Source organism: Pungitius pungitius, chromosome 7 (assembly GCF_949316345.1).
Source record: "Pungitius pungitius chromosome 7, fPunPun2.1, whole genome shotgun sequence".
NCBI classification, from domain to species: domain Eukaryota; kingdom Metazoa; phylum Chordata; class Actinopteri; order Perciformes; family Gasterosteidae; genus Pungitius; species Pungitius pungitius.
This window is the reverse complement of record NC_084906.1, coordinates 21,187,132-21,212,070: the sequence shown is the minus strand read 5'-3', so window position 1 is coordinate 21,212,070 and position 24,939 is coordinate 21,187,132. Positions and strand designations below refer to the sequence as shown.

At 51.3% G+C, this 24,939-nt stretch overlaps 3 protein-coding genes across 5 annotated transcripts; 1 reads left to right on the top strand and 2 right to left on the bottom strand.

Annotated features, from left to right (window-relative positions):
• Positions 1-313: 313 nt before the first annotated feature.
• Positions 314-6,457, bottom strand: LOC119216784 (GTPase IMAP family member 8-like). 2 transcript variants are annotated; one of them, XM_037469918.2, is made up of 6 exons: positions 5,484-6,457; positions 3,836-4,543; positions 2,994-3,692; positions 2,150-2,914; positions 1,889-2,032; positions 314-848 (listed from the first exon to the last, which is right to left on the bottom strand). In XM_037469918.2, exons 1-6 carry the CDS (start codon positions 5,497-5,499, stop codon positions 679-681), a joined length of 2,502 nt encoding a protein of 833 aa, XP_037325815.2. In that variant the 5' UTR covers positions 5,500-6,457; the 3' UTR covers positions 314-678. The 2 variants fall into 2 exon arrangements, with proteins under 2 accessions (XP_037325815.2, XP_037325816.2); XM_037469919.2 differs by having other exon boundaries at positions 2,994-3,689.
• A 468-nt stretch (positions 6,458-6,925) lies between these two features.
• On the bottom strand, positions 6,926-10,209 carry LOC119216786 (sialoadhesin-like). The gene is made up of 7 exons (XM_062563527.1): positions 10,179-10,209; positions 9,239-9,523; positions 8,689-8,949; positions 8,257-8,544; positions 8,142-8,174; positions 7,304-7,385; positions 6,926-7,212 (listed from the first exon to the last, which is right to left on the bottom strand). The coding sequence occupies exons 1-7, from the start codon at positions 10,207-10,209 to the stop codon at positions 7,023-7,025; spliced, it is 1,170 nt and encodes a 389-aa protein (XP_062419511.1). The 3' UTR covers positions 6,926-7,022.
• Positions 10,210-11,341: 1,132 nt separating this feature from the next.
• Positions 11,342-24,713, top strand: LOC119216783 (capping protein, Arp2/3 and myosin-I linker protein 3-like). 2 transcript variants are annotated; one of them, XM_037469916.2, is made up of 40 exons: positions 11,342-11,456; positions 12,523-12,617; positions 12,939-12,989; positions 13,076-13,135; positions 13,543-13,664; positions 13,748-13,842; positions 14,122-14,192; positions 14,330-14,403; positions 14,492-14,567; positions 14,679-14,767; positions 14,915-15,009; positions 15,092-15,178; positions 15,477-15,586; positions 15,677-15,754; positions 15,847-15,923; positions 16,066-16,170; positions 16,255-16,324; positions 16,618-16,699; positions 16,833-16,929; positions 17,013-17,067; positions 17,394-17,566; positions 17,647-17,715; positions 17,804-17,897; positions 18,340-18,438; positions 18,533-18,652; positions 18,726-18,839; positions 18,918-19,093; positions 19,183-19,270; positions 19,360-19,479; positions 19,962-20,028; positions 20,162-20,349; positions 20,700-20,779; positions 21,185-21,349; positions 21,653-21,971; positions 22,183-22,822; positions 22,903-23,009; positions 23,104-23,230; positions 23,723-23,794; positions 23,914-24,021; positions 24,253-24,713. In XM_037469916.2, exons 1-40 carry the CDS (start codon positions 11,399-11,401, stop codon positions 24,291-24,293), a joined length of 4,614 nt encoding a protein of 1,537 aa, XP_037325813.2. In that variant the 5' UTR covers positions 11,342-11,398; the 3' UTR covers positions 24,294-24,713. The 2 variants fall into 2 exon arrangements, with proteins under 2 accessions (XP_037325813.2, XP_037325814.2); XM_037469917.2 differs by lacking the exon at positions 23,914-24,021.
• Positions 24,714-24,939: the final 226 nt, after the last annotated feature.

Here is a 24,939-nt window from a genome sequence, read left to right as displayed (position 1 = left end):
ACATTTGATACACTAATAATACTAATTAAATAAAAGTGAAAGAACTAAAAAACATGAGAATCTAAATATTTATAGTTCAAGTTAATCAGACAATTACAAATGAATACCCGGACTGAAGTAGATGTATATAGATAGTGATAATTATGATGATAACTATTCATAAAGAGTTGTTAAAGTCTTTTCTTAATCCCACTGATTAACTGCAGTGCTCCAATTTTAAAATGCCAAAAAAGGTTTTTATTAAACAGATGCTAAAGAAATGTCCATTTTAATTGTCATGTTAATTCACCTTGAGAAAACATTGAAAATCTGCTGGAAGAAAAAAATCCTTTATTACTGTAACAGAATAAACAGGAAACACATTAACACAATGTATGTAAATGGTTACTTTCCCAGGGGCACAACTGAAATTATTAATTTAGATACCTTTCAATCAAACTCAGTAGTTTAAACGTTGAATTGGTCAAATTAAGAGCTGTTTCATCAAAGGACAAAATATTATTTGATTCATATTTATTTAAATCCCTCAAAAAGAACAAGGGATCTGGTTCTGTTTAACAGGTTCACGGTGAAAGAAAGATAAAGTTCTCACGCGTTGTGACCAACAAACAAAATTAAATGTTCAGAGGTTTCAAAGTATTTATTTACACTCTGCAGTGTTTAAATCCTTGATGCGTCTTATTCGTCCAGGTTTTTGAGGTCAGAGTCCAGCAGCGATCTGTACCCGGAGGTCTGGGAGAAGTTCAGGCTCGTCTGGTTATCCATGTCGCCGCCGACCGGAAGCTTCGCCAGCCACCCGAGGACCTTCTGGAGGGGTCGGAGGGGAGTCGCTGCTTCTGCTCTGGAAACTAACACAAGGCCAGACTCAGGTTACCATGCTGATGATGGGGAGGATAAGCCCCGCCCCTTCAAGAGGAGCATCATGGGACATTGTTTTTAGTAAACGACGCCGAGAGCAACGGATGGATTCAAATTGTCAAATGTTCTCTGGAAGGTTCCTCATTGCGTGAAAGGAAGTGAACTCGTGGACGTAGCGCTATGAGAAGAGCTGTTTTATTCTCTAATGCTAAGGAAAGGAGCCTCAATGCTTCCTTACTTAGCTCCTTTAGTAAAGGAACCACCAGACCTTCTTTTACCAAAGGAAAGGAGATCATTCTGTCCCACAATTCCTTGCGGCTGCAATATTTAAATAGCATCATTGGTCTGTTCACGACAAACAACAATAATGATGTAAAAACGCAGATCATGTGAGTAGCCGTTAAGTCATGTATGTTAATAAATGTCGTCTGCATGACTCACACTGTAACCACACATGAAGGCATCTCAGATGCTTCTTGTAGCCGCTGCAGACTGACGTCACCAACATGCGTCTCCTCCATCACAACTACGCAGCTCAGTGGAAGTGGAGTCCATCTCTAAACACCGCCTTGTCCTATCCTAACTCCTCATCAACTCTCCTAACCACCTTTCCTTAACCCTGTCACCTTTTCCACAAAGGCCAAGGAATTGTGGTTAGGAAACGATTTTATAAGATGGTATTTTTTGACAATTCGAATCCAGTCAACAAGTCGTCTTTGAACTTCTCTACTGTCGACTGTTGTCGATTGTTGTGTCCTGCACCATTATATGCTTCGAAAAGTTACTCCTTGTGCCCTTTCTACAAAAGGTTTTTACACGATTATTTATTTTGAGTTTTTTCCTAAAAAACGTCTCTTTTCACAGGAAACAACTTTTTGTAGAAGACTCGAAAAAGAGTCGCTGGGTAAAAACATATCAGAGCTAAGCTAGGCTAAGCTAGCTAGCTAGCAGCTTAGCAGAATATGTTTACAAATTAGGTTGAAAGAGGTTGGTGAAGCCAGAAGGGGCGGGGCTTAGCCTCATTACTTACATTCGGGGAAGAGGATGTCCATGCTGCTCTGCATGTCAACTGAGGATTTCCTCATTTTCATTTCCATATCCAGCTTTTCAATTTCCAGACAGAGTGTCCTTTTGATTCTTTCCTCCTCCTTTCCGACTTTCTTCTTCTCCATGGCTTCGAAAACAAGAAGAAAACAAAAGATCAGAAGCGCAGGATATCGACGGGGGAAAACTCGAATGAAGCTTGAGGGACTCATGAAGCTCGAGGGACACATGAACTTGAGGGACTCACTCAGCGACTTTGATCTGCTCCTCGCGCTTCCCTGCAGGCGGAGCAGCGTCTCCTTGAAGCCCTCCATCAGCTCCAGCTCCCTCCGCCTGAACTCCGCCTCCAGCCGCTGCTTGAGCACCTCCGTCAGCCGCGTGCTTGCAAACTTCTCCTGCATCCTCAGGTGGACTTCGCCCGCCTCGGGGTGGAAGAGCTGCCCGCCGTTGCCCACCGCCATTTCCTCGATCTTCTGGAAGAGCTCTGCGGCCTGAGGCGACTCCGCCCTATTGGCGTTGTTAACCACGTGGTAGCGGTTCTCGCACCTGTCGACCAGCCAGCGCAGGGCCCCGTTCTCCAGCGCGATGTGCTCCTCCACGGGTCGGCCCTCCAGGCTGTCCCCGTGGGTGAAGAGGACCACGGCGTGCCGCCAGACGCCGGCGCCCAGGAGGCCCACGTGGTCCTCCAGGGCGGCCCTCTGGTCGTCTCCGAAGCCCTGGTCCAAGGCGACCACCAGCAGGACGGCGTGGACCCCCTGGGGGCTTAGCGAGAGGCCTCGGACTATTTCTTTGTCCCGCGTTTCGGTGCAGGCGGAGGGATCGCTCGGCCAGCCCGGGGTGTCGATGACGGTGAGAGACCTGCCGGCGACCCCCCCCCACTCCAGCTGACAGGTCCCGGTCTCGCAGGTGGGGAACACCTCTTTGCTCAGGAGGTGGTTTCCCGTGGCGCTCTTCCCGCAGGTCTTCTGACCGAGCATCACGATGGTGATCTCCGGGAGCTCGCTGGTGGCGTCTGAGGAGGAAGAAAACGAAATGACTAGAGACTGAGACCATAAACTCGAGAGAGAAGTAGAGTCGGTGAGCTCTCGTACCTCGGAGGGCTTTTCTTTTGGCCACGACTTGGCTCTGCCTTCGTTCCGCTGCCTCTTCCACGCTCAGTCTTCTCCTCTCGATCCTGAGAAGCTCCTCCTGGTCTGGGACGAAGTGGCCCCCGCCGTCAGCGGCCGCGGCCTCTGTGATCTTCTCCAGCAGCTCGGCGACCTGCTTCCCGTCGTCCGCGTTCTTGTTGTCCATGACGTGATACCTGTTTTCGCACCGATCCACCAAGGAGCGCAGCGCCTCCCCCTCCCCTTCGATGTGCACCTCCACGCCGCGATCTCCCAGCCAGTCTCCACGGGTGAAGACCACCACGGTCCGCCTCCACACGCCCTCCCCGAGGAGCTCCAAGTGGGACGCGGCGGCGTCCAGGTGCTTGGCGCCGAACGAGGCGTCTGCGTCAATGGCCAGCAGGAAGGCGTGAGGCCCGGGGGGGCAGAGGAAGGGGCTGAGCCTCAGCTGCTCCTTGGTGGCTTCGGGGGTGTCGGACACGTGGAAGCTTTTCCACCAGCCCGGCGTGTCCACCACGGTGAGCGGCGGCCCGCCCGCCAAGCCCCGGCGGGCCGGCGAGCAGGTCGTCCCCCGCCCGTCTCCTCGCTCCTTGGACCCAAAGATCGTGTTTCCCAGCGAGGTTTTCCCGACGCCGCGGCTCCCCAGCAGAACCACGCGGAGTTCTGGGAAGGGTTTGATTCCTTCTGGAATCAACAAAGCAATTCGTTAATGAGACTTTACTCAACTGCGTTGAGGTGAAACGTCATCGACTGGAGAGGCTGGTTTCTTTAGTGATGATTAGAAGAAACACTTATTTTATCTCGTATGGATCTATTGTGACCGTCACCTGGAATGAGTTCCCTCCTTTGTCTCCTCTGCTCTTCGGCCCTCGTCTTCCTCTCTTTCGCCCTCTCTCCCGCTTCCCGCTGCTTCTCCTTGACGCCGTTCAGCGTCGCCTCGTCTAGGCGGTAGAAGCCGCCGCGCCGCGCCATCTCCTCCACCTTCTCCAGCAGCCCCTGCACCTGACGGAGGTTCCCCTTCTCCTTGTTGTGGAACACGTGGTACCTGTTCCCGCACATTTCAGTCAACCACCTGAGCGAGTCTCCCTCGCTCTCGATGTGCCGCTCGATGGTCCCCCCCTCCAGGAAGTCCCCGCAGGTGAAGAGCAGCAGGGTGTGTCTCCAGGCCCGGCCCCCCAGCAGCTTCATGTGCTCCTCCACCGCCCGCCGGCTCCCCGCCGAGAAGGCCGTGTCCAGGGGCACCACCAGGAGGAAGGCGTGCGGCCCCGGCGGGCAGGCGGAGGCGTTGAGTTTAAACCGCTGCTTGTCGACCTCGGGGATCTCGGCGAGGTAGCCGCTCCACCCGGGGCAGTCCACCACCACCAGCTGCCGGCCCTCCACCCTCGCGTGCCTCACCTCGGTCTGAGCCGTCCGGGTGCGGCCGCACTCCAGCAGGTCCCTCCTCAGGATGGTGTTGCCGGAGAAGCTCTTGCCGGACCACCGGCCGCCGATCAGGACGAGTCGGACCTCCGTCAGGGTGGTGCTCCCCGGCTCCTCTGGAAGAAAAAAGATGGTTGACGGACGCCAAGGTATCAACCATGAGCACCACCTCCGTAACTTCACTGACAACCTGATGGAGTTTAAATAGTTTTGTCTCTCTACAACTGGTCCAACTGAGGGAAGCTTTGAAACCTTACAGCTGAAGGACCCAGAATGCATCTGAAAAATCTTTATTTGGGACCAGGAATAGTGAGAGATGTTTCTTGTGGAGACAGCTTTGTTGGCTTCATGATGATGGATTGTATGATCAATGGTCTTTTCATAACAGGAGCATGAGGGCCTCCTCCCAGCGGCCTCCTGATGCTGAACCTCTGCTCCTTCCTCTGGGACTTTGTGTTGCAGTTATTTTTGACTCCATAAATCCTTTTCTTCATTTGAGAGACGCTGGGGATCGTCAGAAAGATGAGACGGGAACGTTTTTAGAACGACCCTGAACCCAAACAAATCATTTTGAGGCAAATGAAAAGAAGCTGAATGACTCATCACCAAACTTCATCCCACAATAAGCAAAGACAACAAGGAGTGAGGAGACTTTCAGAGGCTTTTATCTGAGCTTTACAACTTTAAAATAGTTTGTCATGTACGTAGATACACAAGTAAACACCAGAGCCAAAGAATCTGTGTTATGGAACAATCTCACCACTCGGGGAGGAGTCTCAAACTTGTTTTGTTAATTTACTGGAAATCGAGTCGTGTCCAACCGGTTGAAAAGGTCGTTGCCATGGAAACGAGTGTGCTTTAAGAGCTGATCTGAGCTGCAAATAAAAACAAGGGGCCCTCAATGCACCAAAATGAATCAATTGGTTGATTTGAAACATTTCTGCATCAAATACAATCACAGTGACATGAAGAACATGCACACAGTTACACAACAGCGACCAGCACAACAAATCAATCCCTCGTTACTTTTAAAGTTCATCTCGACCATGAACTCACCACGAGGGCTTTCCATCGCGTCTCCTTCTCAAAGCCGGCTGAAGAGGGTCGAGCGTTTCTCCTCAACCGTCGGACGGAAACATGAAGCGAGGCGTCTCTTGCTGCCGGTGGCCTCGGCTGCGACTGAAGGACTGAGACCAGAGAGCGGCCCAACCGGACCGGTTCCACCGGTTCCACCGGTTCCACCGCTCCCTCGTCCCAGACCGCATGGAATCTGAGCCATCTGCAGACGATGGAATGCTTTCATAACCTTCTGTTTTTCTGCTGCATTCTAACACACGTGAAGCTTCTTTTGTCTGCATGATGTGTTGGGACTGAAGAATGAAAACACTGATTGTTCACTGATTATCAGATCAGAGTTCTAGTGGCGGCAATATAATATATATATATTTATATATTTGTATTACATTATAACACATTTTACAAATAGTAAATATGTGTCTATTTGTGTTTTTGAAACATGAAATATACCCAGTATTGGAAATTAAGATATCTGCACATGATCTATCTATCCTTATTATGTGATTTGTTATCCTTTTTGATTTTTTTTTGCATTAATCGTACTGGATGTGCACTGAAACGATGGCTGTGTCTCAACACGTAGGCAGGACTCAAAAACGACTTTAATACAACAATAACTCAAAATGCTGAAGACGGGAACCAGGAACAAAACACAGGAAAGCTGTTCAGGAAGGACATTCAATGACGGGACAAACGACTCACAGGGCTTAAATGATGCAGGTGATTGGACACAGGAAGAAACAATCAGGGACAAGGCAGGAAGTGAAGCTAACCCAAGGACACAAGAGGCAGGAAACTACAAAATAAAACAGGAAGCAAACCCACGGCGTGACAGGCTGACCCTACCAAAAGAAAATCTACCAGCCGCCACTGGATTTCATCACATTTTTGTAAAGGGAAAGTGAAAACACTACAAGCCTTAAAGCTAATACAAAATATAAACAAAATATGCATGTTGCATGACTTTGTATTTTCTTTTTAGTGTCATTTCTTTTAACCTGCATATCTAAAGATGAGCGTGCTGTGCCTTCATGAAGAACCCTGATGGATATGGAGATACATCAATTCAAAGGTACTAATACACCACAACAAGCAAAAGTCCTGCATTTACAACTTTATTCCAAGCCGCTATGAGGAGCTTTCATGTTGTGTTGATTGTGTGTCGCCCCCTGTGGACCCTTTAGGAAACCTCTCATTCTACTGCATGGTCTCACAGTCTGCCCCTCAGTCCTGGTCCGGGTTCTCCAGGGCCTTCCTTCCCTCCAGGGAGAAGGAGGAGAAGGAGGAGGAGACGCGACTGCTGGTCTCTGCTGGAGTCAGAGCTGAAGGAGGTTCTGGTGAACCTGCATGATGTCATCTGGTTCCACCAGAATCTGACCCGATCGCACCGATGACATCATTTAAGTAACAATAACTAAAAATATTGTTGTCTAAGTTTGTATCTGTTTAATGTTTAATGTAAATAGGTCATACGTTTCTCTGATTCATCAGAGAGAACTTTAAAAGAAGGACAGGACATCAACTTTGAGACAATGAGTCCCCTTCTGTGAGTCGTGACCTTTGGGTTCCAGGGAACAAGTGGTCGTCCAACAGGTCGGACATCTCCATCCAGGACAGGTCCCACTGCACCTCGCTCGCGTCCTGCTTGGTGACAGGTAGCTCCGCCCCCTGCAGCTTCTGTGTGGAGGACGGCCGACACCCCCGACACCTCCACACATAACACAAACATGGTCATGTGACGTGTGCAGGGCCGGAAATGGGGGCGTGGGGGGGGTGGGAGGGGTTCAGGAGACACCAACCTGTTGTGACGGACCAGACACACGACCAGAGGAACGAGGAGCAGAGATAATCCACAGGAGACAATGATCCACTTCCAGGGTCCTGACAAAGAGAGCGGATATTTATATTATTAAGTGTCACTACTACTAACTACTACCACTAGTACTGCTACTACTACTACTGATACTACTACCACTAGTACTGCTGTTTACGATGTTTACTGAGGGAATAAATCAAGAGAGAAGTAGAGTCATTTCCTCATAGACGTCTATGGGAGCAGAGGAGTCGCCCCCTGCTGGTCACTACACAGAAGTAGAGTCATTTCCTCATAGACGTCTATGGGAGCAGAGGAGTCGCCCCCTGCTGGTCACTACACAGAAGTAATTTCCTCATAGACGTCTATGGGAGCAGAGGAGTCGCCCCCTGCTGGTCACTACACAGAAGTAGAGTCATTTCCTCATAGACGTCTATGGGAGCAGAGGAGTCGCCCCCTGCTGGTCACTACACAGAAGTAGAGTCACTTCCTCATAGACGTCTATGGGAGCAGAGGAGTCGCCCCCTGCTGGTCACTACACAGAAGTAGAGTCATTTCCTCATAGACGTCTATGGGAGCAGAGGAGTCGCCCCCTGCTGGTCACTACACAGAAGTAGAGTCATTTCCTCATAGACGTCTATGGGAGCAGAGGAGTCGCCCCCTGCTGGTCACTACACAGAATGACGCTTTTACACATGAAGCAATAGTTTATAGCAAAAGTAAAATAACTTTTGAGAACCGTAGGTCCGCACCATGTTTTACAACTGAATACTCAATTGTCTCTAAATATATTCATTTAATGTATTAAAACAAAATTACGTCACCTCCAGCGCCCTCTGTGGATGTGGAGTTTAACCCTGAAAGACAACAGTTGACGTCAAAGACAACAGTTGACACAATGATGAACATTACACATATTATTAAAGCCGGACATCTGACCTGGATCAGGTCTCACTGTCAACCAGCTCTCCGGACTCTCCAGGCTTCCGTCCCGGGACGCACACTTGTAGAAGCCCTCGTCTCCCCGCGTCACTTTCTCCATCGTTATATTCTCCATCCTCACCTTCTCCTTCGTCATGTTCACCACTGAGTCAAAGGTCACGACCTCCACTCCGTTTCTAAAGAAGGTTGTTCCACCGCCATCGGCCGCCCGGTACCGACAACGCAAGACGACTTTGTCGCCCTCAACGACGGGGAGGGCCGGTGTCTGCAGGACGACGCCCCCATCTGTGTAACAGAGGCGGGGGGGGGGGGAAGATGTCAGTGGACCATCAGAATTGTTAGAAACGGTTCTGCACACATAAAAAATAGAAAAATAACATTTCTTCATTTATGTAAATGAGGTAACATCCAGATGCTCTCCTCACTCACCGCTCACTGCGATGTGGACTGCGTTGCTGCGCCCCCCCACACCCTCGCACCAGTACAGCCCCCCGCCCGCGGCCGTCAGCACCCATTCTCCTGCCGCAGCGCCCCCTGGTGGTAAAGGCTGGTCGGCGGCGAGCGCGCGCTCTTCTTCTTCTTTGCTCCTCTTCGTCTTCGGCCTCCAGCCCGGGGGGCAGCGCACGGTGAAGGCCTCCCCTCTGAAGAGCTGCCTGCTGCTGGGAGTCAGGAGGGAGGAGGGGGGGCGCTCTGGAGGAGACACACACATTATTTTCCTCACTTGTTTTAGCGCCTGTCTCTTTAAGAGTCCCCCCCCCTCCCCCCTCCCTCTGGAAAAGGTCCATGCAAAGAGTAACTTGGGTGAATTTCCAGGTGGAAAATCCCCTTGTGTGACTGCGTCACTTCATAAAAGCTCTGACATCAGCGTGCAGAGTGGCTCCGGGGCGTTAATGACGCCGTGATGCATTCACGTGCTGCAGGGATTTCCGGCGCTGAAGATGATCAGCTGCTGGAATATGAGACGTATTAAAAGTAGCACCTGACACGCTGAGCCGGGCCGGCGGGCTGAGGAGCGCCACGGAGGAGGCGCCGCTCCCCCGCCCCTCCGCCCGGCAGTGGTACAGGCCCGCGTCCTCCCTCGTTACCGCGGCGATGGAGTAGCTGGCGCCCGAGACCCGGTGCCGGGGGTCAGGGGTCGCGGCGGGCTCCGACCAGCTGAAGCTCCACTGGAACCCGGAGCCGGACTCCACGGTGCAGAGCAGCAGCACGCTCTCACCAAGGAAGACCTCTGACCCCGGGGGCCACACGCTGACCTTCAGGGACTCTGCGGGAGGACGGGGACGCCGTTAGGAGACAGACGGATATGTGTGTGTGTGTGTGTGTGTGTGAGCCTCCCTTCTTCAGTACCTTCAGATGGAGCCACCTGGAGAACAAATCCACCTGAAATACAGAGAAATGATTTCACACACACATCTCATGTGCTCGTCTCCTCGTGTCCTCATGCCCTAGTGTCCTCATCCCCTCATCGTGTCCTCATCTCATCTCCCCGTCCCGACACATTGCTCATCTTCACAGATTCCCTCTGGTCTCCTTCTTGGAGGCCTGTCTCATTTTGTTCCTGAGGGCTGTAACTGTGATGACACATTCCTGCGAGTGGCACACAGCTTCCTGCAGCTTAATGACAGTTTGTGCTGTTCGTTCCCATGGGAACACAAGGAATGCACACACACACACACACACACACACGTACAGTGCAACATAGTCGCTCTTACAAACTTCTACTCCACTACATTTATGACTTCTGAATCTAAATCAACTTATTATTTTGGCCTGCTGACAGTGTTTTCTGATTAATGGAGTGAACCAAAGAATAAATTCCCTCAACCTTTAACTCTGTAAACCAAAAGTAAAAAGATCACTGAACCTTCTCTGATGGTCCCATATGTTCAATAAGATGTCCATGTTGGACCGAGCCTCACCCAGCAGAGAGGAGACAAGGACCACGTCCATCCCTCGGCGTTCTATGGATCTCCAGAGGGGACAACGAGCAATGTGTGAGACAGAAGTCCTCAGACTGAGATGTTCATCTTGGTGGAGACGTTTCCTTCCTCCGTCAGCCAGCGAATGGGCGGAGCCTCTGGGGAGTCCAGGGAAGGGTGGAGGTCATAGATATATATATATGAAGGCTAGATGTCTCGGAGTCCAACGGCCGCACATGGCGGCCATCTTGGTACAGTCAGCTGGCTCACCCATAACATTGTGTAATGATACATGTACTTTTTAAATAGCCATAACTTAAACGGTTTGGTTTGTTATGGACACCGCATACATACATATGAATAAATGAGAAGTAGAATAGTGTTCACAACATACATGAATGAATGCTGCATGTTGAAATACAGATTTATGACACATGATCCTTGATTTATTCCTCGTCTTCTCTCGATCATCACGCTGCTGCTGTCTTCGTTTATCTTCTGCGTGATCAAATCATTTCTGTTTATTTGTTTAATTTTGTTTTTCTTTCTCCGACTCTTTCCCGTTGTTTGTTGAGCTTGATGATTTTTTTTCTCTTTACGAAGCATTTTATTTAAATTCAGTTTAATCAAAAGTGTAGTTAAATACAACGAGGGAATAATAAACCATCCATATATTGATGATTTGTGTCTCTGGATCAATATATCTGTTGGTCCACTTTGATTCAGACTGATTCAAAGGACCTCAACTACCTTTGAATAAACGTTTCATACACATGCGTGGTTCCCAGAGGGTGAACCTCACCTCAGATTTATCTCCTGTGAAATAAATCAACAAAAACAAATCATGGTTCCCAGATGATGAACAACTCGCTCAGTAGTATGAAATGTCTATGTATTAATAGAATGTACTTAAGTACAATTGTTTAAGGAAATAGGCTCTATTGAAATGATTGAAGCACAGTGCAGATCTTCTGCAGGTACCTCGTTACCCCCCCCCCACCCCCCCCCCCCCTCCGCATCATCATCATCCACAGGGCTTCTTCCAGGAAGCGCGTCGGGCAGTCGGATGCTGGAATGCTGGAGAGAGAGAGAGAGCTTCTTCTCCATTACTGAGAGAGAGAGAGAGAGAGAGCGAAAGGGGGGAGGGAGGGAGGGAGGGAGGGGAGGTAGGGGAGAGGAGGAGAGGAGAGGAGGAGAGGCGATAGGAGAGAGGATCCGACATGGCTACCAAGGAGATCACTGCCTCCGGTTTCGTGGGTGCGAGCAAAGAAATGACAGGTGGGTGAAGACGGAGCGTTTTCTGTCCATCCGGTTGGACCCCCCGCCCCCCCTCCCCCCTTTAGCGCGTCCGGGATGCTTTTATTTTGCAGGCTGGCGACCGAACCGACGCATCGGTCGGTCCCGAGCTGCACCTTCCCGGTCTCTCTCTCCGGGCTCCGCTTTGTCCTCGCTGATGATGCCCCCCCCACCCCCCACACCTTTAGCGGTGAATGTGCCCCCGCGGGGAGGATCAGGTAATAAAATAACCCCTCTAGGCCACAGAGGGGAAGGGGCGTGGCGGAGATGTGGACTCGCCGGTTTCCCTCTGGACCCGAACCCGGAGCGTCTCATCCCGGTCCCCCCCCCGGAGCGCCGTGTGAATGCATGCGTGCACAATGCGCGTGCGTGAGCTACAGACCAACCCTGTCATGTTCTGTTTGATAATATTATTTCTCTAACAACAACAAAGTCCCCGCGCAGCCTTTGTAGTGAACGCACGCGTACATGCGCGCGTGCACGCGAGCTCCTACACGTGCTCGGGGTTTGACGCTGCGTTGATTAGTCCTAATGGCTCAATTAGCCACGATGTGGGGATTAAACTGGTGGAGTCTCCCCCCCACACCCTGCAGTCACCTGATGGACGGACAGGAAGGGGGCGGGGCATTATTATAATATAAATGAATGCTCCTCTTAATGTAGTGATGGAGATTCATTCTTGGACCCTCTTAGTGTTCCCGTCGTGTTGGTCATGAGACTAAAATTCACTTTAAATTGAGTTAAGGAGAAAAGTGGGGGACTCCAGAGCGCAGTTTGAGCCCCCCCTCAAAGTGTAACGAAATCACGGGGACCTTCACTGATTATTTGTTAATCTGAAACACCGGGACGTCCAAGTCCCGCCCCCTTTATGGGATGGAGACGAGGAAAGGCCCCTCCTCCCAAAGGTCACGAGGCGGTTTGATTGATCAGTATCGACTCAGACAGGGAGCCGATCTTCTCCACCCAACGACCACTGCGTCCACTTCTTAGACTCCACAGGAAGACGATCCTCAGTAATCACACCTGCTCACCTGTGTCTCACCCCCAGAAAGCATCCGGAGGACCATCGATAAACCCTCCATCAAGTTCCTCCACGGAATCAAGCTGGACGCCAAAAGTGGCCGAACGGAGGACAGAATACTGGTGAGCCCCCCCCCCCTGTCTGTCTCTGTGAAGGGAAGTCAGCGTGGGGGGTTACAGGGTCTTGGGGGGTGTTCGTTGCACCTCTGTGAAAACAACAAGATGATCGCTACAGGTGTGGCGGGGGGAGGTGCTGGTGGGGGGCCTGTGGCGGGGGGAGGTGCTGGTGGGGGGCCTGTGGCGGGGGAGGTGCTGTTGGTACACTCGCTTCCCTCTCCTCGTCGCCATGGAAACCCCTGGGACCACCTCCCAGCTTCACAGAGCAGTGAACTTTTCGTGATCTTGAATCACTTTCGCTACATTTTCTCCCTTTCTTCTCCCCAGGTCCTCACAACATGGCGCCTCTACTTCCTGGCGCCAAAGACTCCCGCTAAGGTCGCCGTCTCCGTCTGCAGTTACAGCATCAATCTGTTTCGCTCATAGCGACATATTAACCCTGTCCACTGTTTCCATGACAACAGATAGAAACTACCTTCAACTTCCTGGAGATCCGAGCCTTGAACTCCCACCCCGAGCACCAGGTGAGTCTGGACGTGACCTCTGAGGCGAGGTCAGAGGTCACAGATGCTGAAATATTATCTTTATACTCGCCTGGATTTTCATATTTCAGCATTCGCAGAAGAGATTAATTACAGAAAAGATTATGATGCGTTAACCAGAATGTCATGATGCATCCATTGTAAATTGTCATTGTAAATGAGAATTGATTCTCAATTTATTTTACCTGGTTAAATAAAGATCAAAAAGTTAAAGTAACGATAGCAACTTTCCCAATTCTTTGAAAAATTAGTTTTTTTGTCATATAAAAGAGAATATCTTGTGGTTTTGGACATCATTTTGTGACGTTTGATAGAACAAACTGGGGTGTTGCTTTTTTGTAAAGTGAAATACAAGATCCCCCCCCCTCCCCCATCCGCCCCCTCTCCAGGTCGTCATCGACACCGACAAGTCCAGCTTCTCACTGAGGTTCGAGTCTCGGGAACACCTCAACCAGGTGGTTGGACACGTCAACTTCGCTTTGTCCCGAATATTCAACAACTCCATCTTTGCGTAAGCTGTCACAAAGAAGCGGTGAAGGGTTTATGTTTCATGTGTTCACGGATCTGAGCGGTAAAGGTCTCTCGTCTCTGCAGCCCGTCCATCTGTCACTCGGACAGCGACCTCTCTGAGGGCAGCAGGAAGTACTCCCCCAGCTCGGAGACCTCGGTGGAGACTCAGAGGGCCTGTGGTAAAGGAGACCTTATCATTCATCAGATATGGGCAGGGTGGGGGGGGGTGGGTGGTGGCAGGATGGGGGGGGGGGGCTCGTTCATGTCACACCGTCTGCCAGATGTTTGTGGAAAAAAAAGCTCCGCCCCGCAAACGATGGCTCGTTGGGACGAATGTTTCGGTGTTCCTCTTCCTGCCTCGTCTGCAGGAAGCAGCTGTTCGCGTTGTCTCATTTTGTTTACTCTCTGTCTTTGCCCCCCCCCCCCCCCCTGCTCCCCGCCCCCCCTTCCTCTCGCAGGAGGCTTCTCAGAGACGTACTCCGCCTTGTGCGACTATAATGGCATCAGCTGCAAGGAGGAAGTGCAGTGGGTAAGAGCTGTGAGAGCGCTTTGAGTGCTTTGAGTGCTACGTACAGCGCTGGCCACAAAACAGGGGTGTGGGAGGGGGAGAGGGGGGGGTCACACACTGCAGCACAACAGCCTCATGGGTAATGTTGCCCCCCGTAGGATGTGGACACCATCTACCACTCCCAGGACAGCCGGGAGTTCAACCTGCTGGACTTCAGCCACCTGGAGAGCAGGTGAGGGGCAGAGAGCGTTGACTCCTCCCACAAGTGAACGCACCCTCGTTGACCTCGTTGACCTCGGGTTTCCTCTTTTTCTCCCAAGGGATTTGGCGGTGATTGTTGCGTCGATGGCGTACAACACCTGGTTCACTAAGCTGTACTGCAAAGACCTGCGGATAGTAAGTAGCGCAGTGTGTTTTGGGGAGGCGGGGCTACAGGAGACGCTGGTGCTCGATTGAGTCATTTCCAGTTCTCTCGAGTTTAGTGAGAATGTTTCCTTATCCCCTCAGGGCTCAGAGGTCACTGAGCAGGTCCTGCACACGGTCAGCAAGTCCTCCAGCCTGGAGGAGCTCACTCTGGAGAACGCCGGGTTAAAATCGTGAGTCTCGATCTCTCGGGTACCTTTTACCTTCCATGCACACATGAGCTCACACAGGTAAATTACCCAGCATTACCAAGCCGGGCTTTGGGGGGGAAGTGAGGAGCTAAATCTCTCTCTGAAACAAACTGTGGACCCACTTCACAGAGACTTCCCACAGAAGATGTCGGCGGCCCTCTCAGAGAACCCTGCGTCCGTCATCCACTCGCTCAACTTGGCCCACAACTCGCTGGACAACCAGGGTACGATAACACACCAGCTGCTCGGCGGTCGCCAGTCACTAGTTTGATGGTAACAAGGGGACCTCTTGTGTGATCGCTGCAGGTGTGTCCAACCTAATTCAGCAGGTGTGTCGCCTCAGCAAAGGACTACGCCACCTCAACCTCTCGAAGACCTCGCTCACTTCCAAAGGTTTGGGCCCTTCTGCTTCGTTGTATGTATTTTTACAAATGAGCATCTGGATTGGATTCTTATTTTGGGAGCATAAAGCCTCTGACGTTCTGGAGGAGTCTCCCTCCCGAGGAGCTCTCCCCTCTGTCCTTTCATGTTCCGACCCAGCTGCGCCTCCTCGTTGGCTCCTCATTGGCTCCTCATTGGACCCTCCTCACTGTGTATCCAGTGGAGAACTTGCACATTCCCTCACATGATCACTGCTGCTGCAGATGTGCAAGAGGTGTACTGATGTGCAACCTCTCTCTCTCTCTCTCAGGAGTGGTGTCTCTCTCTCAGGCTCTGTGCTCCAGTGACGAGTACTCCAACTCCCTCCTGCACCTGGACCTGAGCAAGAACCCCGGGGTCCTATCGGGGGAGGACGCCTCGGTCAGAAAGCACCACCAAAAAGACCCTCCCAGCTCCATTTATTCATACGGCACGTTTCCATCTAAACACAGCATGTTCTTCTCTTTCCAGAACTTGTACCTGTTCCTGTCTCAGCCCAACTGCCTGGTCCACTTGGACCTGTCGGGCACAGACTGCTGCGTGGATTCAGTACGTTTAAACAGAAATGCACACACATACACACATGTAGATATGTATGTGTAGCCTGGACTAACCGTTCCCTCCCCTGTGTCTTCATGCAGCTACTTGGGGCTCTTCTGAGGGGGTGTTGCGCTGATCTTTCCTTTCTCAATCTTTCCAAAAATTCCTTCTCCCACCGGTTAGTTCTGTTTTAAAGATTACCTGCGACCACAAAGGACACCCCTGATCTGGGAGTGTGTCGTGCTTACGTCATCCCCCCATCTCATCCATTATCCCCTCCTTGCATAATCTAATCGTTCTGGTTCTTTACACCCTGACAGGAAGGCGAAGGACACACTGCCGCTGTTCCGCCAGTTCTTCAGCTCAGCCTTCAGCCTCACGTACGTCAGCTTGGCCTCCATGAAGTTGCCCCCCGACGTTCTGAGGTAGTCGCCGCGCCGCGTTCTCTTCGCCCGAAGCGGCCTCCGGTCGGTCCGAAACTCACTTCTTGCATCCTTCCGTGTCCACAGGGCTGTCCTCGCCGGGTTAACCTCCAATCCTCATATCAATGACCTTCATCTGGACATCAGTGGCTGCGAGGTAACAGGCTGTAGGGCGGGGCTACACGCTGATTGACAGGTCTCTATGTCAGTCCATATATGGTCACTTCCTGTTCACGGCAGTGGACATGTCTGTGGTTTAGTATGACAGATGAAGCAGAAGATGTGTGATGATGCTCAGAGAGGGTTTGTAACAGGGACACACACAGCGAGACACACTGAAGTCAGGAAATGGAGGTTGTGTTGTGTTTCTGCTTGAAGTGAGAAGATAACCAGAAGCCTTCTATGGTTTCCTACTACATTGAAAAAGTGACTCATATATTACGCATACAGCTCCGGTCTGCAGGAGCGGCTGTGATCCAGGAGGTCTTCCCCAGAGTCTCCTCCATCGGCACTCTGGATATGTCGGATAACGGTATGTGGCACCACGACCCTGTGTGAGGGTCTGCTGTCCATGAACAGCCACATGCTCAGCTGTGTGTGTGTGTGTGTGTGTGTGTGTGTGTGTGTGTGTGTGTGTGTGTGTGTGTGTGTGTGTGTGATGACAGGCCTCGATGCGGACCTGCTCACGGTGCTGCCGGCCCTCTCCAGGCACGCCTCCCTCAAACACCTCTACATGGGCAAGAACTTCAACATCAAAAACAGGTGCTGCTTCGCTGCAGTTATTGCGTCTGGAACTCCTCCTCCTCCTGCTCCTCGAGCTCATCCCTGCCTTGTTGTGTCTCCAGGGTTCTGGATGAAGTCCTGCAGAAGCTGGTTCATCTCATGCAGGAGGAGGAATGTGTGAGTGAAATCACAGGAAGTGTCCTCGCGCTGTAACACATGATGATGATGTCATCCAAGTAGAAAAGATGTAAACACCACGTGTCCCCTTTAGGTTCCAAGGACATAAGTTCTGCATCACATTTCTCTGTCGACGTGTTGCTGCTTCATGAATTATTATGGCAGGCACAGTGTCTATGTCGCACACACACACACACACACAGTGAATAATTCACGCAGACAGCACGTTCGTCGTGTCCGCAGCAAATTTACTGCACTTCGCTCTCACGGCTCCCATGTTCTCTTCCCATCGTGTGGGTTCTCCCCCCCCCCCCCCCCCTCCCCAGGCGCTGCAGTCCCTCTCGCTGGCCGACTCGCGGCTGCGTTCCCGCGGCACCGTGCTGGTCAACGCGCTGGGCAGCAACACGTGCCTGAGGAAGGTGGACCTGAGCGGAAACAGCATGGACGACATCGGGGCCAAGATGCTGAGCAAAGCGCTGCAGATCAACACCACGCTCAGGTCCAGCCACTCTCCAGAGCTCTCTGTGGAGGGGGGGGGGCTTTAATAATGAAACTCACCTTCTTTTTGTGGCCCTCCAGGAGCGTGACATGGGATCGGAACAACACCTCTGCGGCGGGGTTCCTGGATGTGGCCCGAGCACTCGAGCAGTGAGATCATTGAACTTTGACGTGGTCGGTAAACAGATCTGTATACTATGTGATGTGTTTCCTCTGTTCCCTCCTCCCTCTCTCTCAGTAACTTCACCTTGCAGTTCATGCCTCTGCCCTTAAGCGACATCAGCCAGGCGTACCGCAGCGCCCCCGAGAGGACGGAGCAGGCACTGACCAAGGTGGGCCCCCACCATCTAAACGCCCTGAAAACACGTTTCAGTTTATAAGAAGCGGGCATAGTCGCCCTGAGTCACTCAATGGGTTTTGAAGCCGATTGTACAGTCGCCGTCTTGGATTGTGGTTTGTAGTGACGAAGAGACACTCCCAGTAAGACCCGCCCTAAAGCATCCCCTGCTTCATGGTCTGTTTGACTCAGAATGGACCATCATTTACTAAATGAACTTATTGTAAGTCGCTTTGGATAAAAGCGTCAGCTTATTACATGTAATGTAATAATGTAAAATTAACATCAATCTGTATTGAAGACTTGAAACTAGAGACTGAGACCATCTCTAGTGGCCGCCATCTGCAATCGTTCGCGTCCTCGTCCTCTTTGTCCGCCCGTCCTCGCGCTGTTGTTGTTGTTGTCTCCAGTAACCACGCCCCCCTCCGCCCGCACAGATCCAGCGCTCGCTGGTGAGGAACAACCAGACGCAGCGCTTCTCTCAGCGGCAGGCTCTGCGGCTGCACCAGGGCCTGGTGACCAGCACCGCCGAGCAGGTAGCGCCCTCTACTTGGTACCGGGGGGTTCTACCGGTGTGTGCGTGTGACCCCCCCCCATGCCTGGTAACTCCTGCGCCCCTCTGTTTGCTAGGTGATGGAGCGCCTCTGCGTGCGCGTCCAGCAGCAGGTGAGCGTGCTGCGAGGTGCCGGCGAGGTGGAGGAGGTTCAAGCTGCCAGACAAGTGCTGAAAGAGGCCCGGAGCTCCCGCGCCGTGAGTGTGATTCGCGGTACTTTTAACGCTTTAAACACGGAGATGTGAACCCGCTTGTCCCGTCCTCCACCAGCTGTACCCGTCGCTGTGCGAGCTGGCTCACGTGCTGTCCGTGGACGGGCCGGTGCGCCAGCGGCTTGACTCCCTGGCCAGCGAGCTCGCCAAGGCGGCGGACAAAGAGCTTCAGGTAGATCTCGTAGGACGTCTTTCTGCACCGGGATCTAACGCTCGAGTCACTGATCGCAGCCCCCCGTCTTGTTCGTAGGTGATCGTGGACTCGATGGTATCACTGTGCCGCGAGCTCTGCCCTCTGTCGTCCTCCGCGGCGGAGAGGCTGAGTCCACCGCTGTCCTCCGTCTCCGAGCGCGTGTCCGTCCCCCGCTCCGCCATCCGGACGGCTCTGATGGAGAGAGCAGCGCAGGACATCCACCGAGCCTTAGAGTAAGCAAACGCCCGAGAGCGGTAGAGGGGAACAGCCTCCTCTCACTTTAACCTCGTCCTGTCCGTCTCTGCCTCTTCTCACCGAGCAGGGAAGTGAAGCTGTCGGTGGTTTCCTATCTCACCAACTCCATTGTAGACCAGATCCTGCAGGATCTCTACGCCACCCACAAGACCCTGGTAGATGCAACTTTTCTTTCTGGTTAAAAAAAAGATGTTGTGTGCCTGACACAAATGGATAAACTGAAGAGCGCTGCTGTCCTTCTCAGACTCGGCAGGTGTCCCATCTGAAGCGCTGGGACGTGACGGGAGAGGACGGGTTGGGCTGGAGGTCCAACAGATACCGAGACTCTCTGGACATCACGGACGAGGAACTCGGCACCAGCATCGTGAGTTAGGACACGTGTGCACGCGGCCTCTCTTATCTCTGATATCAGGCACTTTTCTAGTGATTGTAACCACACCAATAATCCGTTAACACGCGAGGAACGCAGCTTGGCGGGAAGAATCTGGGTTTAGTGAATACAATCCTTGATAGTAGCGTTAGCTATTGGGCTGTCTCGTCCCATGTAGCATTAGCTCCTCTTTTGAGGAATCTGTTTGCGTGGAACATCGACAAAGGTGGTACCATAAAAAGTTCTCCTGGTTATACTGTTTGTTTTTGGGTCATTGGGTATTTTCTGAGCAATGTTTGCCGTAATCCGTTGGACCAGAGTTCGACCAACAGGCCGGCTAGTCGTGCAGCTAAATGCTACTAGCTATCTACCGGCACGACGAGCTCCTTCCTTCTTTTTTCAGCTTTCCGTGGTTCGTATAGTGTTCTTCTCTGATGCTTTCTGTCAGCATCTCAGAATCGTTCTCTTCCTCCCAGGACACAATAGCCATTAAGAAGCGCAGCTCGAGGACGAGGCGAATACGACCCGTTTCCACCAGGCTGAGTGAGTGCAGCTGTGAATCCTCCATTAGCCTCCGCTCTCTATCTTAGATGTCTGTTAATGTTTTTACTCTGTCACGAACCTTCTGTGTCTTCTCTCCTCTCACGTCCTCTGTGATCTGTCTCCCTGCCATCAGGCCTGTGCGACGACTCCGGCTCCTCGCCACCGCCCTCCGTGCCGCCCTACTCCTCGCCGCTGTCCCGCTCGGCATCCTGGGAGGACCTGTCAGAGCTGCCCACTCACGGCCTGCCGCTCCATCACGTGACTCGGGTTCGGCCAAGGCCTCCGCGGAGGCACAAGGGATGCCACGCCCCCTCTGATAGCGTAAGGCGGGTTTGATCCTCAAAGAGACACAAGAAGCCCAGTATGCCACTCCAATCAGTGTACTGACCATCTACAGTACCAATGATCAGTCAATTGAATGAGGTGGTTGACGGGTTCTGTATATTTATCCATCTACCTATCTAACTGATCCATTGAAAGATGGGTATATATATATATATATAAATATCCCTATCCATCTATCCATCCTCCCATTCACTGATGTTCATGCCTGCTTAATATACACAATGTGGAGAACTGCAATTAGATTAGTTTCATTGCAACATTTTTAGATAAAGACCAGTGTGAGTATACTGACCCACATTAAAGAGTTTCTGTGTGTGTTTATGCAGCATTGCATTGAAAATGGAGGAAAAAGTCCTCTTGATGACGGACTCCCAGATTTCTACACTAAAAGAGTTCTCCCTGACAGGTAAAACTATGTTTAAATGTTCATTTATTGTACTTGGATCCTCGAACATCCCTTTACAACAGGTCCCAACGGGCAAAAAGAATAATATAACATAATAGATTAAACTACTTGTATTGTCAGTGGGAGTTCAAATTTAGGTTAACTTAAAGGTCAGACTGTCTGTATTTTGCCTTCACAGTTTATTGTAGACAATTTATAGGAGTTGAGGTTGTTCTAAAACAACACAAAAGCTTTTAAAGTTTGTTCCATTAAATGAAGAGAAGGAGAACTAGGACCTGGTTTGGCCCTCTGACATGTGACGCCTTCATAACCCCCTGTAATACGATGGCACCCACAATCGAAGGAGTGCTCTTTAGATTGATCAACGTGTAGCAGGAGATGATTGAGCATCTCCTCCTCTTCCAGCCAGCTCTCCTCGCTACACAAAGCCCACTCACTGAGGAGGAAGAAGAGGAGGAACATGCTGGCCATCTTTGGATTCCGTAGGAACCGCCACCAAACTCAGGGGCCGGAGGCCGAAGCTGAGGTCTACGTGGACGGATGCCACTTTGTTGCCACGGCAACCTCAGGGTTTGTGTGAAAAGGGGGGGCGGGGCCAACTTTCCAAATTCTTCAGTATCAAATACCTCCAGTTGTCTTCATATCCGCGGTGATAATAACAGCTAATGATAAATGGTGCCAACTTGCCAGGAGCCAATAAGACTGGCCGATAGGGTGAAATCACCTGCACACATACAAAGCAGACATTGTCTTTCCATATTCTACCTCCAGCAGCAAAGAAAGATCGCTTCTTCCTTCAACTGTTGACATGAGAGACCGAGGCAGTGAGGTCCTGGCGACGGTTCTTCATGACGCCCTAACGTCTGCTTTCAGGGCGGCCACAGAGAACGTCTACACCCTCCTTCAGCCCCCGAGGTCCGCTGCCAGAGCCGGATCCCCCGGCGAAGGGGCTGATGTGAAAATGAATGAGCACCTGGGGAAGAATGCTCTGGTCTTGAGTCTGCCGCTGGTGCCGGGCATCACACCCCAGGGCATCACTCCCCCTGGCATTGCTCCTCCTGGCATCGTTCCCCAGGGCATCATTGCCCAGCGCATCACTCCCCCTGGCATCACTCCCCCGGGCATCACTCCCCCGGGCATCACTCCCCCGGGCACGGGAGGAAGCAAACGCAACTTTTATTCTCCCAGAGAGGTAAAGTCAACGTTAGCCAGCAGGTTGATAAACGTTTCTTATGTTCCTTACGTATGCTTCAGTAGTTATGTTTAAGAAACAGTACTTGTTCCTGTGAATTCTGAGGGTTAGGGTTAGTCCCTTAGCGTACTTAGAGACTAGACCTGACTTGCCACAAGCCTTCGCCGGAACCAGAAGTTCTTCCTCGCCTCCTCTCGTTGTGTTTCAGCAGACATCCGAAGCGGACTCTGTGTTTGAGCCTCCGGAGGAGACGGACCGGTTCTGGGTGGACGACAGGCAAAGGGCCGCCGAGGAGAAGGCGAGGCAGGCAGAGCAGGACGGCGAGAAACATCGGGTCGAGAGGACCGCCGACCTGTACCGGGCCGAGAGGACCGCCGACCGTTACCGGGCCGAGAGCCGACAGTGGACCGTGGACAGGCACACCCAGCGGCAGATCGACAGGAAGATGGAGCGGCAGTGGGTTGGCGGCAGGCAGATCGACAGGTCGTGGTCTGAGCACGGCCCGCCAGAAGAGCACCCGGCCGAGGGCCGGCGGGCGAGCGGGAGGACAGAGAGGCCGGCGCCTCCTCTAGGCCACAGGCCACTGCCACCATACCCGTCAGACCGGACGCCTTCGCCCAAACAAGACGGGGATCCTCCGAAGGGCCCCGAGGTGGCAGATTGGTGTCAGCAGGAAGACAGGCCGGCGTGTACCGACGCTGGCGGAGGGTTGGCTGAGAGGGGGAAAAGCAGCGGAGGAGGACGGGCCGGCCCATGTGCCTCTAAACCCGACCCACCGCCGCAAAGCAGCAAACCCTACCTGTCCAAGCTGAGGCCGAGGCGCCGCCTGGAGAGCGCGGATGTTCTGCCAGGTACCGCTGCGCTGTGCGGAGTGGAAATCTCATGTTTGTAAAAAACATAACCTTTTTGTGACCTCTTGTTTGGTTCGTAGGTACAGAGGAGGAAGGAGACGTGGAGTGTGACAGCGGAAAGACGGAGACGAAAGAGAGGGAAAGGAGAAGAGACTCTGAGGGTCATCCTCCCCCGATTCCAGAAAAGGTATGCATGTGTGGCTTGTTCTGTGTAAATAAAGAATTATTTAGGTACGTTTTGATTTATTAATGTTTCTTTTATTTCCGGTCCATAAAAACAGCCAAAGACATCCTCGTACGTGATGTTTCCTAAAGAACCGTCCAATGAGAGGAGCTTACCTCCTCCTCCTGTGCCGCCTCCAGGTCTCAGGCTTGTGCACGGACTCCCCACCAGAGCAGCAAGTCAAGGTAAGTCCAACGAGGACGTCCTCGCTGCGTTATCACAGTCGGCTCTTTGATCATATGTGGTGGTCCATATGGTCCACCAATGGTCCATAATTCACTAAATTGACTTGAAACTAGAGACCATAGATTCATTTTTACAATGTTTACTGAGGGAATAAATCAAGAGAGAAGTAGAGTCATTTCCTCATAGACGTCTATGGGAGCAGAGGAGTCGCCCCCTGCTGGTCACTACACAGAAGTAGAGTCATTTCCTCATAGACGTCTATGGGAGCAGAGGAGTCGCCCCCTGCTGGTCACTACACAGAAGTAGAGTCATTTCCTCATAGACGTCTATGGGAGCAGAGGAGTCGCCCCCTGCTGGTCACTACATAGAATTCAGTCTGTAAACATTTAAACTGTCATTGACTTCACTTCTCAGGACCAGAGGGCCAGCATTTACCAATCTTGTTTTCCTCACTCCATATGAACTCATTTTACTCAACTCTACCTGTCCAGGTGAAGAAGGGCACAGACCTCCGGCCCCGGTGAAACCACAGAGGAACCGGAAGGCCATGTCATGTGACGCAGGTTTGATTCCTCCTTTTTTCCATCACGGTCTTCACAGTATGAATCATTCATGTTTGTACCTGTGTGTGAAGCCTCGGTAGCTAACTGTTGATTTGTGTGTTTTTTTGTCCTCACTGAAGGAACTGAACGGGAAAGCCCGAATAACGTTGAGAAGCCCCCAAATCGCAAACCCCCCGTGAAAAAACCTAGACTGCCCCAAAACAGAAATATGTCACTGGACTTGTCTGGTACACGTCTATGTTTTATTGAATCGTGTGTGTGTCTGTGTGTGTGCGTGTGTGTGTGGCAGATGTTACTGTGTGGTTATACAACCCAATGGAACCTGATAAATGGTTTGACGCACATTTCTTCATGTTGTGAGCTGATACCTTTATTGATTAACCACAGATATATGTATTTATTTGCTTTTTTTTCATTTTTTCTGGGATGATGATCAGTTTCTTGTTCCTGTTTTGCAGACAGCCTCGACTCAGCCTCTGGCCACAGCGATCTGTTATGATGCCTGGGACAAAATGAAATAATAATAATTCACCCAAACGCTGTTCTGCTGAAGCGTTGTCATGACGACCCTGGAGCGTGTCATTTCAACGAGGAAACAAAGAAGAAGGACAAGAAGAAAAAAAAACCCGAGCCAGAGAGAAATTGTCTGACAGACATCGTGAAGCATAAATCCTTCTCACTTTCCTTAAAGGCACAGTTCAGATGTTACAGTGCGTTTGTATCAGCTTCTTCTGAGTATCAGGTTCTACTACAGTAGATGTTTAGAGGAACAGAAACTACTGTGGTGGAATCATATAAACCCTTAAACCTCTGAACCCTCCTTCTTGTAGCATCACGTCTCTGCTTTCCCTTCACATGGAAACTCTTTTTTGTGGCTTCAGTAATTTAACGTTATTTGTACTTTGGAAAACCCAAATGATCTTTGTCTTTGGGCCGCGTGTCGGAGCATTGTGGCTTTGATAGACATTAAAATGAATAGAAGTAAAACAACGTGTTTACTAGAATGTGATCCAGCTGATTGCCTTGGTTGACACTTGAAAATGAGTCGCTTCTTTTCAGATGAAACCTAAATTATTTATATCTAGTTTTGTTTTCAGGAATGAAGGGTGATATATTTTATAGAGAAAAGTGAATATAATGTATGA

Coding starts and splice junctions, on each gene's coding strand:
- LOC119216786 (XM_062563527.1), bottom strand. CDS start 10,209: ATGGACGTGGTCCTTGTCTCCTCTCTGCTGG. Junction 7,386..8,141: donor ATCCACAGAGGGCGCTGGAG/GTGACGTAATTT, acceptor TCTCTTTGTCAG/GACCCTGGAAGTGGATCATT. Junction 7,213..7,303: donor TGTCTGGTCCGTCACAACAG/GTTGGTGTCTCC, acceptor TTATGTGTGGAG/GTGTCGGGGGTGTCGGCCGT.
- LOC119216783 (XM_037469916.2), top strand. CDS start 11,399: ATGGCTACCAAGGAGATCACTGCCTCCGGTTTCGTGGGTGCGAGCAAA. Junction 12,618..12,938: donor GAACGGAGGACAGAATACTG/GTGAGCCCCCCC, acceptor TCTTCTCCCCAG/GTCCTCACAACATGGCGCCT. Junction 18,653..18,725: donor AGGCCCGGAGCTCCCGCGCC/GTGAGTGTGATT, acceptor GTCCTCCACCAG/CTGTACCCGTCGCTGTGCGA.
- LOC119216784 (XM_037469918.2), bottom strand. Junction 3,693..3,835: donor AAGGAGGGAACTCATTCCAG/GTGACGGTCACA, acceptor TGTTGATTCCAG/AAGGAATCAAACCCTTCCCA. Junction 2,033..2,149: donor GAGCAGATCAAAGTCGCTGA/GTGAGTCCCTCA, acceptor TTGTTTTCGAAG/CCATGGAGAAGAAGAAAGTC.